The sequence below is a fragment of the Vigna unguiculata genome, chromosome 5 (genome assembly GCF_004118075.2).
Source record: "Vigna unguiculata cultivar IT97K-499-35 chromosome 5, ASM411807v1, whole genome shotgun sequence".
Lineage (NCBI taxonomy): Eukaryota > Viridiplantae > Streptophyta > Magnoliopsida > Fabales > Fabaceae > Vigna > Vigna unguiculata.
The window spans coordinates 40,862,214-40,878,164 of NC_040283.1; the positions used below are offsets into that span (position 1 = coordinate 40,862,214).

Consider the following 15,951-nt stretch of genomic DNA (forward strand, 5'->3'; position numbering starts at 1 on the left):
TTATTTTAGATCAGTGCTAACATGAAATGGATATAATTATTCGATTTTATCTAAAAATCATATGAAAAAAAATATATTACTCATGTAAAAAAAAAGAAATATATTATTTATTCTTCATAAGTTCTCAATTTCTCTATTTCCTTTACTAATACGAACAATAATTATAGACAATTTATTCTTAAAAAGATATAATAACAATGAAATATCAAATTTATTTATTTCTACAATAACATGACCGTCAATAATATTTACTCTAACAATCAAATATTTGTTTCAATATTTAATTAATATTTTACAACAAACACGTTCCTAAAACTTATAAAGATAAAAAAAATCATCACGACAAAAACAAAAAAACAATTGTTATAATGCAATAATTAACTTTTTTTATAAAAATCATTCAAGATATTCTTGCTTTTAAGAGTTCACAAATTTATATTTTTTACAAGGGACTAAATTTATATATATATATATATATATATATATATATATATATATATATATATATATATATATATATATAATAGTTGCCCTCCCTACTACAATATTATGATATATTTTCTTTCAATTTGCAGGATCATATTATTAAATTATCACCTTAATATTCTAATGTATTATTTTGGACACAAATGAATAACTTTATGACTTTCCATTAAAGAAAGAAAGGAGGAAGAAAGCAGAGAATGATATTAAAAAGTACATGAATTTTTATTTTGTGTTTATGTATATATGAAAAACGAAAGTGCACAGTGCGTGCGTACATATAAGCAAGAAGAAAGTAAAAGATAGGCCGAAAAACTAGGCCCAAAACAGAAGCCTAAAAATACAAAACAAAAACAAAAAAGTCTAGAAAACATAAAACGCCAGATCTCCCCTCAAGCTTGAGTGTGTATACACAATACTCGTAGCCCGGACACAAGTTTGTAAAAACCTCATGATTTGTAAGGACATGGTTAGGGTCCAATATCACTACGAATTTAAGGTTGACTTAAGTCACCCTAAGTTGAAAGATAGAGACAATCATCTTCGATCATAAAAGTTTAATTCTTTGATTTCGACCCATTCATCTTGATTTTTAATCTATGATAATTTGTCTTGATTTTCGATTCAAATTAATTATTCTTTTGACCCTTAACTCAAGCTTTAGATCTTGTGTTTAAAAATTAACAAAAATTTTGTAAGTCCAATACATTTGACACTAATCATAACATACTTTAAAAGAAGATTTTTAAGAGTTTGGCGTTTTCTCGAAATTTATTTATAAATGGATTGAAACTTGTCCATAGATCAAATTGATATTTCTAATCAACATTAGGCACACCAAATATTTTAGGTTAGATGATGTATGACAGTCTTAACTAAATCAATTTTAATACCATACGATGAGTTGAGATTAGTTCTTTCACAACTTTCTTCGAAAAGGATTGGTTTTTTCCTTTTTTGTCTGCCAAAGACAACTCATTCGTTTAAGATAGGAACGTGCATCTTCAAAGTTTGTTCTAACTCTTCATTCTTCTATCAAAGTTGCTCTTATGTCATAAGAGCATATTTAATGATGTTCTGCTTCCGTATTTTCTCTTCCTAATTCTTTTCGAGCTTCTACGTACTACAATATTCACGTCCTCCCGCGTTGTCAGATATGTATGTACTTTCTCATCCTCTCATGTTGTTTCTAATTAAAATTATATTTTTTAATGTGAACCATTCTGTTTTCATACTCTAAATCCATGAATGGTTGCGAAGAGAAGAGAGGCATTGATGACAGTCACATCAGAGGTTAGGGTAGTAAATTTATGAGCCGAAGTGGAAGGCACATGAACATTAATATTAAATGGTAAAATGCAGTAATAGAAGTGGAAAGTTGATGCTGCATTTATGCCACACAACACCACCTTTGGACACTACTCACGTAGAACAACCACTTTTAACTCTTCCCTTTTAAATTCTTACTGCTTCTCCTTTCTCTCATCAAACACCAAAACCTGTGACTAACTCTGCGCATGCAATGCAACATCTTCTTGCATTTCCATTGCACCCTCTTTCATGTGATCGACCTCTTCTTGCACAATCCTGTGAACCGCTTCAATTCCCTTCTATCCTTTTTTTATATATACAAATGCACCTCCAAACGCATCACAACATCTCACAAATTCCCACACAATGACGAGGACTTCCACTTCTCTCCACGCTGCTGCATTTTTCATTCTTCTTTTACTCTGTCTTCCTGCATTCATCTCGGCAAGACACATAAACCGCTCACGTTCACGTAAGTTTTAACATAACACTTCTATAATCAGTTCGAAAAACAATGCTGAAATGGTTGTTGTGGTTGTCTTTTAATCTGATGATGTTGTATGATTTTGATTATGTAGATGGTGGAGAAAAGTATAGAAAAGATGGAATAAGAATGAGCAAGGTGAGGAGAGAAAGGTTGCAGCATTGGGAAGGAAGAGTGGGAAGAAAAGACACACTAGAAATAGCAGGGTCGAGGTTGCCGGATTGTTCTCATGCGTGTGGATCATGTTCTCCATGCAGGTTGGTGATGGTGAGCTTCGTTTGTGCATCGCTTGCAGAGGCTGAGTCCTGTCCAATGGCTTACAAATGCATGTGCCATAACAAGTCCTATCCTGTCCCATGAATCTTAATCTCTCTCTCACCTTCAATTTCTAACCCCTGTAACATACACAGTGCTCTCATCTCTTTCTTCTTCATGAGTTTCGTAAACACCATAAACATGTTTTTGAAGTATAGTGTTCTTGTTCTTGTTGTTGTTAGGTTTTAAGGAAGCAATAATCGTTAATGTTTCAGCTTGTGAATCTCTTTTCTTTTCACGGTTAAAGAAAACATAGTAACAGTGAAATCAGAATCAATTGTAAGCATGAGAGATTTATGGCCACTGGGCAATTTGGGCTGCGATGCAATTTGGAAACTCCAAAATGCTATTCACACCCCCAACTTCTCTCTACTTATAACCTCTTCACTAAAAAAAACTAACAACTTTATTATTATATTGGTTTAGTCTAATAGAAATGTGGATAGATTCAGCTACCTAGTTATAATGCAATTTATCTTAAAAAAGACATAAGTTATCTTCAAAAACATGTTGATTAAAAATTAAATTAATGATGATAAAAATTACATTCTAATAGTAATTGAATTAATTATCATATAAATTATTTGTAATGATATGTTAAATAATTCTAATACACGTTATCGTTTTCAATTAATTTAGTGGCTTGTAAAAGAATGTTTCCTAATACAATTAATGTTGTAGAAAGTAACATTTCCAGTGATTCACGTTCTGACAACAATAGTAAGTTATACCACAATTAATTATGTAACTGTTAACAATAATAGATTGTGTCGTAATTTAAATTAATTCCAACCGAAAAGGTAATTTACACAAAAAGCTTTTGAAATACTGATTCATTTGTTGTTGAGCTATACGAGTATTATAAAATTTTGAAAAATAAATGTAAGTATTTAAAAATTATTTAATAATAATAAGTTTGAATACTTTATACTCGAAGTGTGAACATTCCTATTATAAATGTAATCAAGAATATTGAAATTAATTCTCAACCATCACTTATTTTTCTCCTTTTTATTTATCGAACTAAAATTTTAATTAAAAAACTTTTGATTTTTTCTAACATATGCATTAAGTGTTGGAGTTTCCCAATGCTAAAGAAAACACAAAAAAAAAAAAAAAAACTCCATTTGGCTAAACAATTGGAATTACGCTTAATTAAATTCATTCCATCTATTCACTCATTTGTTTGTTTATATCACAAGTTAAGAATTAAACAAACCGTTATTCCTGATAAGAGTTCTAATTACTGATTAGTTAAAAAAGAACAAACAAGAATATCTAAAATAAGTAATCATTCAATAACTCTTTCCAATTTCAGAGCATATTCATACACTAAATTTCCATTTAATATACAACAAAAAAATCACTGAAAAAGCCACATCTCTGAATATTTATTTTATAAAAACAATTAAGAAAATTTACTAAGCTCGTTAAGAAGAGTACTCATGAAAAATTGAAACAAAATATAGTTGTTTTCAGTTTCGTTATGTTTAATATGTGTAAATAATAATAATAATAATAATAATAATAATAATAATAAATAAAAGACCCAAACATCATTTTCAATTCTGAAAGAAATTTTAAAAGGAAGATTTTAGTTGCAGCAGCCATCATAGTTTATGGCTATGTTTGCCACTCTGCATTTTAGCTGCATCAATGCATCACATCCAAATTTTGCAAAAACTATTCCATTCAATATTTGACAATGAGATATAAAAATAGATAGGGCTTGTGGCGACCATAATATCTATTATGATTCATTTTCACTAAAATCTATGTTTAAGTATGAATCCACTCAACACACTCTTCTTTCATAATTATTCAATTAATCTGCCAAATAAACAACTTGGTTTATTTTATATTTCATGATCTGCTTCAAAACTACACAACAGAGGTCAACATCGACTTACTTCTACTAACCACACATGTTCCACCTTAATCACTTCATCTAAAAATTAAAATGTTTCATCATATGCTTTTGGTTTTGTAAAATTGTTTTAAATGACATAAAACAAGTGAATAAAAAAAATAGAATCATGTCATCACGAGTAATAGAAAACATAAAAACTGAAATAATAGTCTAATGTGTTGTGTTATTTTCAAAACTAAGACTATATATTCTTATTGAATGTATAGTGTTTTTTTTTTTTTTAGTTTTGAAGTAGAAAATTGTTTTCATAAATAAGAAGGAAAAAAACAACCCTCAATTTCTCAAAACTTTTTTTAATTGAGGGAAATAAAAAATCATCCTTGTTGAATTATTCGTTCGTGTGTCGTCCATGATTTTGTTTAAAATATTGTGAGTGGAGAAGTGGAAATAGGATAAAATAAAATTTTGAATCGCATAAAAAATATGGCGCAATATCATCCATACTTGTCCTTTTGTCTCTTAGAACAAGTAAAAATAAAATGAAAGGAAATTGTCAGTTGATTGAAGAGGTAATAAAAATTTAAATAAGAAAAAAATGAGAGCATGGTGACGCAGAGTGGGTCCTCTCTGTTTAAAACTAAATATTGTTAACCCTAAAAATTGTTGGTTTTAGTTTCTTTTTTCTATTTTTAGTCTCTAATTGTAGAATATATTATTTTGATATTTGTAATAAAGTGAATGTTTATTTGAAAAAAAAAATCTTGGATGTCATTTGAGAGACAAAAATAATGCATTTTCAACCCAAAAAGCAATGAAGATTAGTTGGGGAGAAAAATAAAAACACAGTATCTTCACCAAAAAAAGCAATGGAAAATAAGAAAAGGAGATTGTGAAAAGTTTGGCACCCTTTCCATTTTCACAAAAGTAAATATTTTTTAATGTGAAAAATCACCACCAGCCTTCTGAAAACATCTAAGAACATGTAAACCCTCACATTCTGCAGCTGATTACTGATATCACTGTGCCATGCAACTCCTTTATTTGAAATTAAGTTCTTTCTAGTGTAAAGGTAAGAAAAGAATCCTTTATTTGAAGATGGTGCAACTGATTATGCATGAATTTTTCTCATAGAAAAGAATACAAAAACTTTATTTGAAGGGAATTCAAAAGGCAGTGCATTATTGATAATTGATATTTGATATTTAAAAATATCCCTGTATAATAAGGACTAGTAGTTAGCAAAATGAAAAGAACAAAAACAAAAACACAAAAACTAAAAGAATAATAAGAGAGTGACAAGACAGCAGTGAAATCAATTCCACAATATATAGGTCAATTCATGAATATAATAACACAGTTCGTTCATCCCTCTGTCATGCATAACAGAAGAGCCATGTTGAACATGGATGAATATGGAAACAATCAAAGATACACACTCTCCATAAAAAAGAGTGCATTCTCTCTTTTTCTTCTCTTTATTAAATGAGTGCGCACAGCAACAACAAAAACAACGAGATGTCATTGCAAGCAAAAAGCCATTGGAAAAACAGGTAAGAAGACACAGAAAAATTGGCAAAAATGTGCAACCTTGATCACTGATTATGCATCATTTGTGACATCTATTAACCATTCATTACTGTGATACACAATACAGTCTCTTCTGTCCTCTGACCTCTGACCTCCCTAACCTATCTCTCTACAATTACCATCTCTTCATCAGAGGCTGTTCAAATCATGAGCCACACACAACCCTTTTAGGAGCTTTTGAGGGTTAAAGACCAACCACAACTACTACTGCTACATAAATACATATCCTCATTCCTCACACTACCTCAAGAAAAAGAAAAGAAAAAAAGTTGCAATTAATGGTCCAAGATGCATATAAAAACCAAACATCCTAGCAAAGGATGTTTTTTTATCTTTGCAAGTGCGAACTCTTTGTTAGAGTAGTGGATGAACCCTTTTAGCCACCATGCCGAATGCCCATGAAGTGATTAAAGTCATGGTGCTGGACCCTGAGCTGCTTCAACCATGAATCTGCCACACTCAACAGTGACAATAGCCTTTCTTGGTCCCGACCACAATTTCCTGCCACCCACACGTTCCCTCCTTGCATCTTGTACGTTGCCAAACCAAATGCTGGCAGTGCTATGCCTTCCCCTTCCTTTTTCTTCTCATGTCCACCCTCAATATCATCGTCAAGATCCATGCCTACACAAATCACAACACCACATTCCATCATTTCATGGTTAAACCTTCCATTGCCCCACCATAATCATACGAGTACGGCTTGATATGAAATGCAACCACCTTCTTTTCATTAGGGTCAACCTATTATTAAGAAATTTAGGTGGGTTTTTTTTTATGTGGTTTTACTTTCAACTTTTTTTCTCTGTTTTTCATTAGTATCTTTTCTTAGATATTTAGAGTACGATCATATATTAGTATATGGGAAATACCTTGAAATGATGATGAAAGTGTATGATAAGTGAGGAAGCATGTAGAAAGGTCTTTGATTGTTCTTCCCATTGGGATATGGTATATTGGGTACCTGAGAAAAACCCTATTCGTTAGTATCACCAAGGTAAAGATGAATAATAATAATAATTTGGAGTATATTTTGGTGACGAAGTTAGGTAGAGAAATTTAGAAGTAATTACCAGGCAACAGCCATCCAACTTGCTGGCGAAAGATCAACACTTCTTAATGACATCAGCCCAGGGTACCTTTGAGCTAATCCAGTAATCTGAAAGTAAGATACCATCCCAGAAAGTCAGCAATCGAATCTTTATTCTTTTGTGCGCTTTACTTATTATGCTACACGAATATTTTTGCTGTTTTTATGCATTACTGCTTGTGCTATCCGAATATTTTGTTGTTGTTTCTGTAACAATCGCTATAGTCCAAGCAATGAAAATTACACATTTTGCGAGAAGAACATATGCCAGAAACGCATAACAAATACATTGACAAGATATAAAGAAAAGGGAATATGCATAATTTCCATCATCACTTGGGACTTATTCAGAGGGAACAAAAATGAAAAATGAGTCTCTCTATCAACTCATGTTGAATAGTCAAAGTATGCATATCTTTTACGATGTTTATCCTTAAGGGCTTTTGGTAATTGCAAGTGCTTTTCAATTTTCCATGATCCATACCTAATGAATTGGTTGGAATCTCATTTAAGAACACAGAAAGCAGAAGACAGACATTAATGAAGAAGAAGAAGAAAAAGAAGAACACACCTTGTCCATGAGAGGAACTCTTCCATATGGAGTTGCTCTTTCAAAATACTGGCAATAGAGGTGACCCAATCTGTCATTGAAATGCCAGAGAGAGTCTTGCTCAGACCCTCCTCCCTCTTCTGAGGAAGTTCCATCCCACCTCCATAACTTGTCACACTCACTCTCGTCGCTGAAAGAATCACTATACGAATCCCTGGTCTCACAGTCACCGGACTCCGTCTCTTCCCTGAAATATTATTCATCCAAGTTTCTGCATTAATTCCTAAAAATCACTACCGTATCATAAAGCTGACAATGATGCACACAATAATCCACCAAACCACACTCAGCACAAACAAAAAGCTCAACAACCCATTTCCAAAAGCAACATCATGAAACCCGCGTGGATATTTGACCATAACAAATTAACATTATCTATCTCACCCAAATGGTGCACTCTATCAGAAAACTCCAAAAAAAAAAAAACAGATTTTCTTTTTCTTTTTCTCTGTTTCAATTTGAAATTTCTTCAAAGGTTATGCATAGAACTAGATATTGTTCATGGTGGAAGCTCAAAATGGAATGATGATTGAATTCTTGGTATTGTACCTGAAACTGTTGCTGGTGAATATCTGAACTGCAGATAGATAAGGCACGTAGTACTGCACAAGTGTCTCACCACTGGTCAAGGAGATGGGAACTCCGGCTCCATAAGCACTCCATTCGTCATAGCAATTCCAAAGATCCCCCAACGTGAAATATTCCACGCTTTCTCTCTCCCACGGATGCCACAAACGGTTAAGGCTTGTGATCTCAGACTGCATACACACAAAAACAAACGACACAAAATTTAGGACAACATAAGAACATGTCAAGGGAAAATAAAAAGAGAAATGAAAAGAAAAGTAAAGGACAAGACCTTGGGAAGGAACTGGGATTGAACCACGGGTGTGGTACACCGTACGAAACAATCAAGATTAGAATGCATTGACCCTTTGTTGAAAATCATGGTATTGGAGATCGATAGATAAGAGAGAAGAAAAATATAGAGATGGGAGGGAAGATGGAGATTTTAGCTTCTCTCCCAACCCTGAAAAACAGAGGCAACCTCCCAGATGGGGAAGAAAAGAAAACAAAAAAGAAGAGTGAGAGAGAGATTGTGGGGATTGCAATTTTGCCTATGAAAGAGAATTGAAAATGCAAATCGCCCCCACAATGAAAGACTTCTATTTTTTGACGTTCAGACACCGAATTTCCCGCAAAATCTCAATACCCTTCACTTTTTTTTTCTCCCTCCGTGTCTCTTTCCTTCTCCCTTTTTCTCTTCTCAATCAATCAACCAACAATGTTGCGAATTCAACACCCTCACACGGGGAGACAGATTCTTATGCAAACAAACAATGCTATTTTTCTCTCTCTGTCGCTGTTAAACCAAGCCTTCAAGAAAACTCTGCTTTGTTCAACGTTTAAGAAACACACACTACTCACCAGATAACAATAACACGCTGACGCTTCAACCTTAAATCTTGAGATCAAATCAAACACCCAAAACAAAGTCACACACTCACCTTAAAAATGGTAAAAGGAAAAAACAAACGACGATGAAAAAAACATCACGGACAAGGTCAGAAAGTACTACGTGTAACCAAAATATGCATCAAACGAATACAAAAGAAGAAATCTTGGGTTTAATTTCGATGAATTTCGATGAAGTGATGACTGAGTAATGGCAGAGGAGATAGATAGATCGATAGATTGGTGGAGGTTATGAACGATACGAAGCCATAATAGAAGCATTAGAATACAATATTTATAACATTTATGAGCTTCACCCGTCTCTTCCAATAGTTTCACTCTATGAAATTCTTTATACGCAATATAAATAATATAATACATCTTTTAAACTTTTACGATTTCATTACAGAACAAGGTTTGTTACTATACCACAAACCCGTAGCTTTCATCTTTGAAACTTCGTTCGTTTCGTTCATAGATTTAAATTTAACAGCTATACTCTTTGTTACATAAACAAAGCGGATTTGTATTTTTCACCTAAATATATATTAGATTCTTTTTCTTCTTTTTTTTTAAATTACAAAGAGTCTTATAGAAAGGAACAATTTATAAATAAACACTGATAAAGTGTTTTATCTATGGGATTATAGAGGAGAAAAAAAAAGGAGAATTAAAGGGTGGAAAAAGAAAAACACAATAAATGGCATGAGAATTGACTAGTCTGTGTATACTAAATTTTTATTTTCATAATTAAATGTGAGCCATACATAAAGTAGAAGTGACAAGCTTAAGGTATTTTTTGTAAATATTTATGATTAAAAAAACTGATAAGGTTGCAAGTTTTAATGTAAACTGACGAAACAGTACTCTTTCTTCATCCGTTAACTTTGATGAAATTAAAGTATTATGTGACTCCCAAGTAAGTGTATTAAAACGGCTTTGAACTTGCTTGCAAATAATCAATAGGCTTATAATTAGGTGTCGGTTACAAAACAGCAAAAACCACTTCTTAATGCGTAATCACATTTTTATGTGGTGAAAATAATAAATATTAAGCTTATAAATACAAAGACGTTTAATATCACTTCTTGCAACTCACTTCCTACCTTATGTAATGACGTTAATAAGACACTAATTTGACTGTTAATATTTCTCTATTCAACAATTGATGGCTTCTCTTGCTAATTATTGCTATATGTAAAACCCCAATCCAGTATATGTTTACGACTAATCACTTGTCTCATTTCAGCTTCTCTTTACTTAATTATAACAAAAAAATTAATGGGTTTCAAAAATGATGTTAATCTTTTAATTAGTGTTAGAACAAAGAAAGAAAGAAACATTAATTGAAAGCGAAAAGGTTGTGTGAAAGCATGCAAGTTTTGTTGTTGGTTAGCCTAAAAAAACTGTTTAGAGGAAAAGAAAAGGTACAGTTTATAATGATAGTAATTTCCTCTTTTGCTTCTATTTTGTATTTTAACTGAATCGGTGTTGTGATGTAGCACCCAGAGAGCCATGGAAGTTGGAAACCGCGTGAACGTAAGTGCAAGGGTACTTACTAACTAATAATACTAACTGTTATACTATTATTTTTTTTTAAGGGTAAATTAACTTAACAATGGCATAAGAAAAAATGTTAAATATATATATATATATATATATATATATATATATATATATATATATATATATATATATTTGTAGGTTAGTCGCATTCCGTAGGCATATATATAATAATAAAAAAAATCAGAAGAAGCGTGCAGTGGTGCTAAAGTCTCTGTTTTGGTGCAAAACATCCCTATAGGAGTCTTAATTTTATGTATTGACTTTGAAAAAAACTAAGATAATGAACTTCACTTCACCCTTTTGAAAGCTGGCAAGGGATACTTACAAAAGGATCCACGTATGTGTGGGCTAATTATAGTTGCCTCTACAAGTTAAATGGTTAATTGAATGTTAGTTAAAAAGGAGACTTGGAAATAAATAGTTTGCAATGTGCATTAATAATGGGGAACATCGAAAAAGTTTAGGTTCGATTATTTTGTTATCCACGACAAAATAATGTAAATGAAAAATGTCCATATGCACTCAAAAAGGAAAATTCATGTATTAACCGTTTAAACCATTGAATTAGCACAAAATTTGGTTTTAAGGGTTGAAAAAAAAAATCCCAAGTGAAATTCAATTCATATAATTCTAAATCTATACAACTTTAAATCTACTTATTTTAAATTCAATCGAAATTGGTTCGGTCGAGGTCAAGTCAATTAGACTCATACTAAAAGATTAATTCAAACTAACCTGAACACAAGAATCAAATCAAGTCAGTTTAAGTCAAAGAGTTAAGTTGATTTGATCCGAACCAAAATTCGAGACAAATTGAATCAAGTCAAAGGGTAAAAATAAGCCATCACGAGCTAAGCTTAAGTTAGGTCTATCGGACCAAATATCAAGTTGAGTCAATATGGACCGAAGAATCAAGCATAGTCGACCCAAGTCAAATAACCAAGTCGAGTCAAACTCGGATCAAAGAATCAATTCGTATTTGTCCAGAACGAATAATTGAGTTGGGTCAGTCCAGACCAAAAAGTCAAGTTGAGTAAGTCCTGATGAAAAGTTAAGTCGACCAAATCTAAATTCAAACATATTTTGTGTGTTTATTTTTTATGATTGGAATATGACTACATCACCTCACTTTACATTAGTGTTGAAATTGATTTCAAATTTTGTTCCAGTACCATTGGAATGTAGTCATTTGTGATCTCCAATAAGTTTTTGTATTACTTCAATACTCTTATTCTTAATTGTGAGATAATTTTTCTTTCGTTTCAACTTCAAGAGATTTTTTTTAGAAGTCATTAACATATTCACACTTATAATTACTTATTTTTATTTTATATATAATCTTTCTTCCTTTTTTCATTCAAATATTTATCATTCCCGCTATATTGTATTCAAAGCTTATTTTCTATAGAAATGTTATGCTATATAAATTTAATATGTAACAAATTTTTTTATTAGTAAATGGATTTCAAGTTTACAGCTAAAAGAAGTGATTTTTTAAAAAATAAAATAAAAATTATGATTAGGGCTCTCCCATCTTAATATTCGAACACATTAAATAGGAAAGATTTGAATTTCAACCAATTTAATTGACGCAGTTTACTTTTGCTAATTGTGACAATCATTGACATTGTTGGTTTAATAGGGTATATAATATAGCAAGACGTGGTATTAGGGCAGGTCAAACAATATTTCAAGGTATCCCTGTCTCTTATTATTTCACTATTAATTTCTGCATAAAAAGTGCTAACACTGATTTGCCCAATTTCATATTTCATATTATGTTGATTACTTCTACGTACAAAGAATTATTCAAATCACCTAAGAATTCAAATTCAACGAGTTCAAATAATTATAATATTTGGAGCGCATTTTCATTATATATTTGTTGATTTTCTCCGACCTGTTACTATTTTGAACGTAAATATTTTTTACAATTCAAAATCTACACTAATTAATTAATATTGAAATCTAATTTATTGGTAAAATAAAAAGTAAAGCACGAAAATTCTATAAAAAGTGGAAATTCAGAAATGCAAAGATGGTTATATTTTGTGGCTTTTGTAAATACATTTTACTTGCTTTTCCAACCTTGTTAGAGGAAAGAAGTAAAATACAAATTGTTAGAGGAAAGAAGAATAACCCATATACTTCAGCTTTTCTCTTGAAGATAAGAATGAATATAATTTGTAGTGAAACTCGATGAGAACCTATAAGAAGATAACTATATACCTATCATCAACCTAGTCTTAGTAACCTCTCTAATATCAAATTAACCATGTTAAATTATTAAAAGATGGAACTCACTAAGAAGATAAATTTAATATTTAAAAAAAATGTTGAGTGGCATGTCTTTCCACTTGATTTTAAGAGACATTTATGAAATATTTTAATTTGGAATATATTTTTGCATAAATATAGAAAAGAAGTGTATGATTAGATTTGGCTATACTTTAGCGTTCTATAAAGAATCAAATGATAAGAAAAAGAGCGCGAGGACAAGTAAACAATAATATAATTAGAAAATTAATATATAGCTAGTGGGATTCTCAAGTACTTATCATTATGAAAAGAAAATGTTAATAAACATATTCATATAATTAACAACATTTGAGAATCTCTTTTAGAATTTACTACAAACATAAAAGAAAATTTTGCATTTTCAAGTTTGATTATTTTCCTACAATAATCTTTTTTATATGTTTTGTAAAGGTTACAAATTCTGTTTCACCAAATCACGTGCGATTGTCGTCGGATTTTTTCAACCGTATTCTATAAATTTAATTATTTAGTCACGTGCTTCATTATCCGGTAAACAATAGTAGGACTCATCTTACTGGTTTAAGGTTAAAATAAGTGTTTTTGAAATAAGTAATTTTTTATTTTAATTTATTTAATTAAAAAAATAGACAGGATTATTTTTTTAAAAATAAATAACAATAATTTATTTACAAAGAAATAAATACTTATTTAAATTAAAAAAAAAAACTTTTAAAAGAAAGAACATTTGATTGAAATTAGGGTTGTAAATGGTCCACACAATCAGGCCTGAATAAATGACAGTGACAATTCAGCTTGAGTTCCACCACGTGCTTCTTCTAATGCAAACTGCAAGCATTATATACCGCAAACCTAATTTTGTAGTAAGCCACTGTTTTAAAATTAATTATTATAGCGTCATTTTTATTGTATATTTATACTTTTACTTTATTTATTGAATTTTCTTTATACCTTATAGCAAGCTCCTTAAAATGCAGACTATTCCATATGCTGATACGGGAGACGTGCGTGTTACAGTAAAAAAAATGTTGTGTTTGGTTACCAAAACTTGAACTAGTTTCAATCCATGACTATTTCTTCTTATAATAATTAATAGTTCGATATTGCAGTAAAATATGATTTTTATCTTATTGTTTATTATATTTCATTATAATAATAAAGAGTTAAATTAAAAGATGATACAATAAGATTTTCTTTTTTTTTTACCTCTCATCATTTACATTTTTATTATATATAAATTTGGTAATCCAATCTCACAAATCACTGATTTAAATTTTTAATTATATAAATTGTAATTTAGTTTTTGTCTAATTGTGTGTGTTTCAATAATAAGATAACTGATTCTTTTTATTAAAAAAATTGATATTACTTTTTCACATTGGTTATGTATGGGTACGTGTAATTTGGTTTCTTTTCCAATTGGGATTTGTTTTTATTGTTATATTTTTATTATAGCAATTGCCATCTACATCGTGGTTAAAACTATTGTCACATAATTATTGTCAGATTCATCGTAATAACTACTACTATGCCATCACTATCTCCTTAGTATTTCACTAACTACATTTGTTATCATCATCCTTACCACCACCATTATGACACTATCATAAAAATAAAATTTAGTAACCATTTATTATGGTGATGTATCTAATCTACCAATCAAATATTAATAAATTTATAAATTAGGAAATAACTTTCATGTTGGTTTAAATTACAACACATAAAATCCTTTAAATATATTGGTTTAAATTAGAACACATATAAAATCCTCTATATTTTAGAAAATTCAAATTTATCGATGTATTTTAGAATTTTAATTATCAAAAGATATTTCTGTCGATAATGAATCTATTACTAAATTTTTTTGGTAAGATCTTTCAGTAATTTAAAATTTTTGTTATCGACGAATATTTTTATCAGTAAGTAGTTTGACAACCAATTTCGTTGATAACATTTGTTAATAACTTATAAATCCTATTATCAACAATTTTTTTTGTCAATAAATTCATTGGTAAATTGAATGACAAATTTCCTGCAAAGTTTTATGATAATTTTTTATTCATTCATATGGTCCCATAATCCACTAATAATTCCAGACATATATCTATCGACAAATTTGTGATCATCAATACCAACAAATTCCTAAATATATCGATAAAATTTTTGACAAAATTTTTATCGACAAATTTATTGTTGTTGGTAATCCATTGATAAACTTTAATTACCATGTATTTTTGCTATTATCAACGTTTGTGTCATCAATAATAGCAATTTTCTTGTAATACCACAAACACAATACCATACCTCTTTATTTTCCATGACTATTGATCCATTGCACACAAATTTATCACAACTAACCATAGAGATGTACACCAATTTGTCACAAAAACTAGAAATTTAAACATGATTTTAAATCTCTATATAATATAAATAAAAAAGTTAAGTAATATATAAAGAAGATTTAGAGATGTCTTACTTAAGATTTTATATTAGAAGGATTGTCATAGTCTTTTATATGAATTTGTTCTTAGGTGAATCCTTTTAAAAGAATCCGATATATAGTAATATTAAAGTCAAATTCATCTTCATATGGTATAAAATAACTAAATAATTATAAAATTTATAGATTTTTTTTATATCTTAAATCTTTAATTTTAAGAAAACATATCACATTATAAAATGAAAATACAAATAAAAACGACTATTAGAGTACTCATAATTAAGAATATAAGAATAGTTATGACCATAAATATTGGCATTGCTCACCATTACAAATATGTTGTTCATTAAACTATAGTATGTAAAAGTTACTGTTTTAATTTGACTACATGACTGGGAATTTCCTTTCTTTATCATATATATAAATAGAGATTTGTGATGTATCATGTTTTCTACCCACAGAT

General features: G+C 30.1%; 2 protein-coding genes across 2 annotated transcripts; one reads left to right on the forward strand and one right to left on the reverse strand.

Moving 5' to 3' along the window:
• The first annotated feature begins 2,154 nt into the window (after window positions 1-2,154).
• On the forward strand, window positions 2,155-2,779 carry LOC114183186 (protein EPIDERMAL PATTERNING FACTOR 2). The gene is made up of 2 exons (XM_028070110.1): window positions 2,155-2,266; window positions 2,373-2,779. The coding sequence occupies exons 1-2, from the start codon at window positions 2,161-2,163 to the stop codon at window positions 2,636-2,638; spliced, it is 372 nt and encodes a 123-aa protein (XP_027925911.1). The 5' UTR covers window positions 2,155-2,160; the 3' UTR covers window positions 2,639-2,779.
• A 3,265-nt stretch (window positions 2,780-6,044) lies between these two features.
• LOC114186052 lies at window positions 6,045-9,510 on the reverse strand. The gene is made up of 6 exons (XM_028074052.1): window positions 8,610-9,510; window positions 8,300-8,508; window positions 7,712-7,937; window positions 7,124-7,209; window positions 6,923-7,014; window positions 6,045-6,674 (listed from the first exon to the last, which is right to left on the reverse strand). The coding sequence occupies exons 1-6, from the start codon at window positions 8,697-8,699 to the stop codon at window positions 6,427-6,429; spliced, it is 951 nt and encodes a 316-aa protein (XP_027929853.1). The 5' UTR covers window positions 8,700-9,510; the 3' UTR covers window positions 6,045-6,426.
• Between the last annotated feature and the right edge of the window lie 6,441 nt (window positions 9,511-15,951).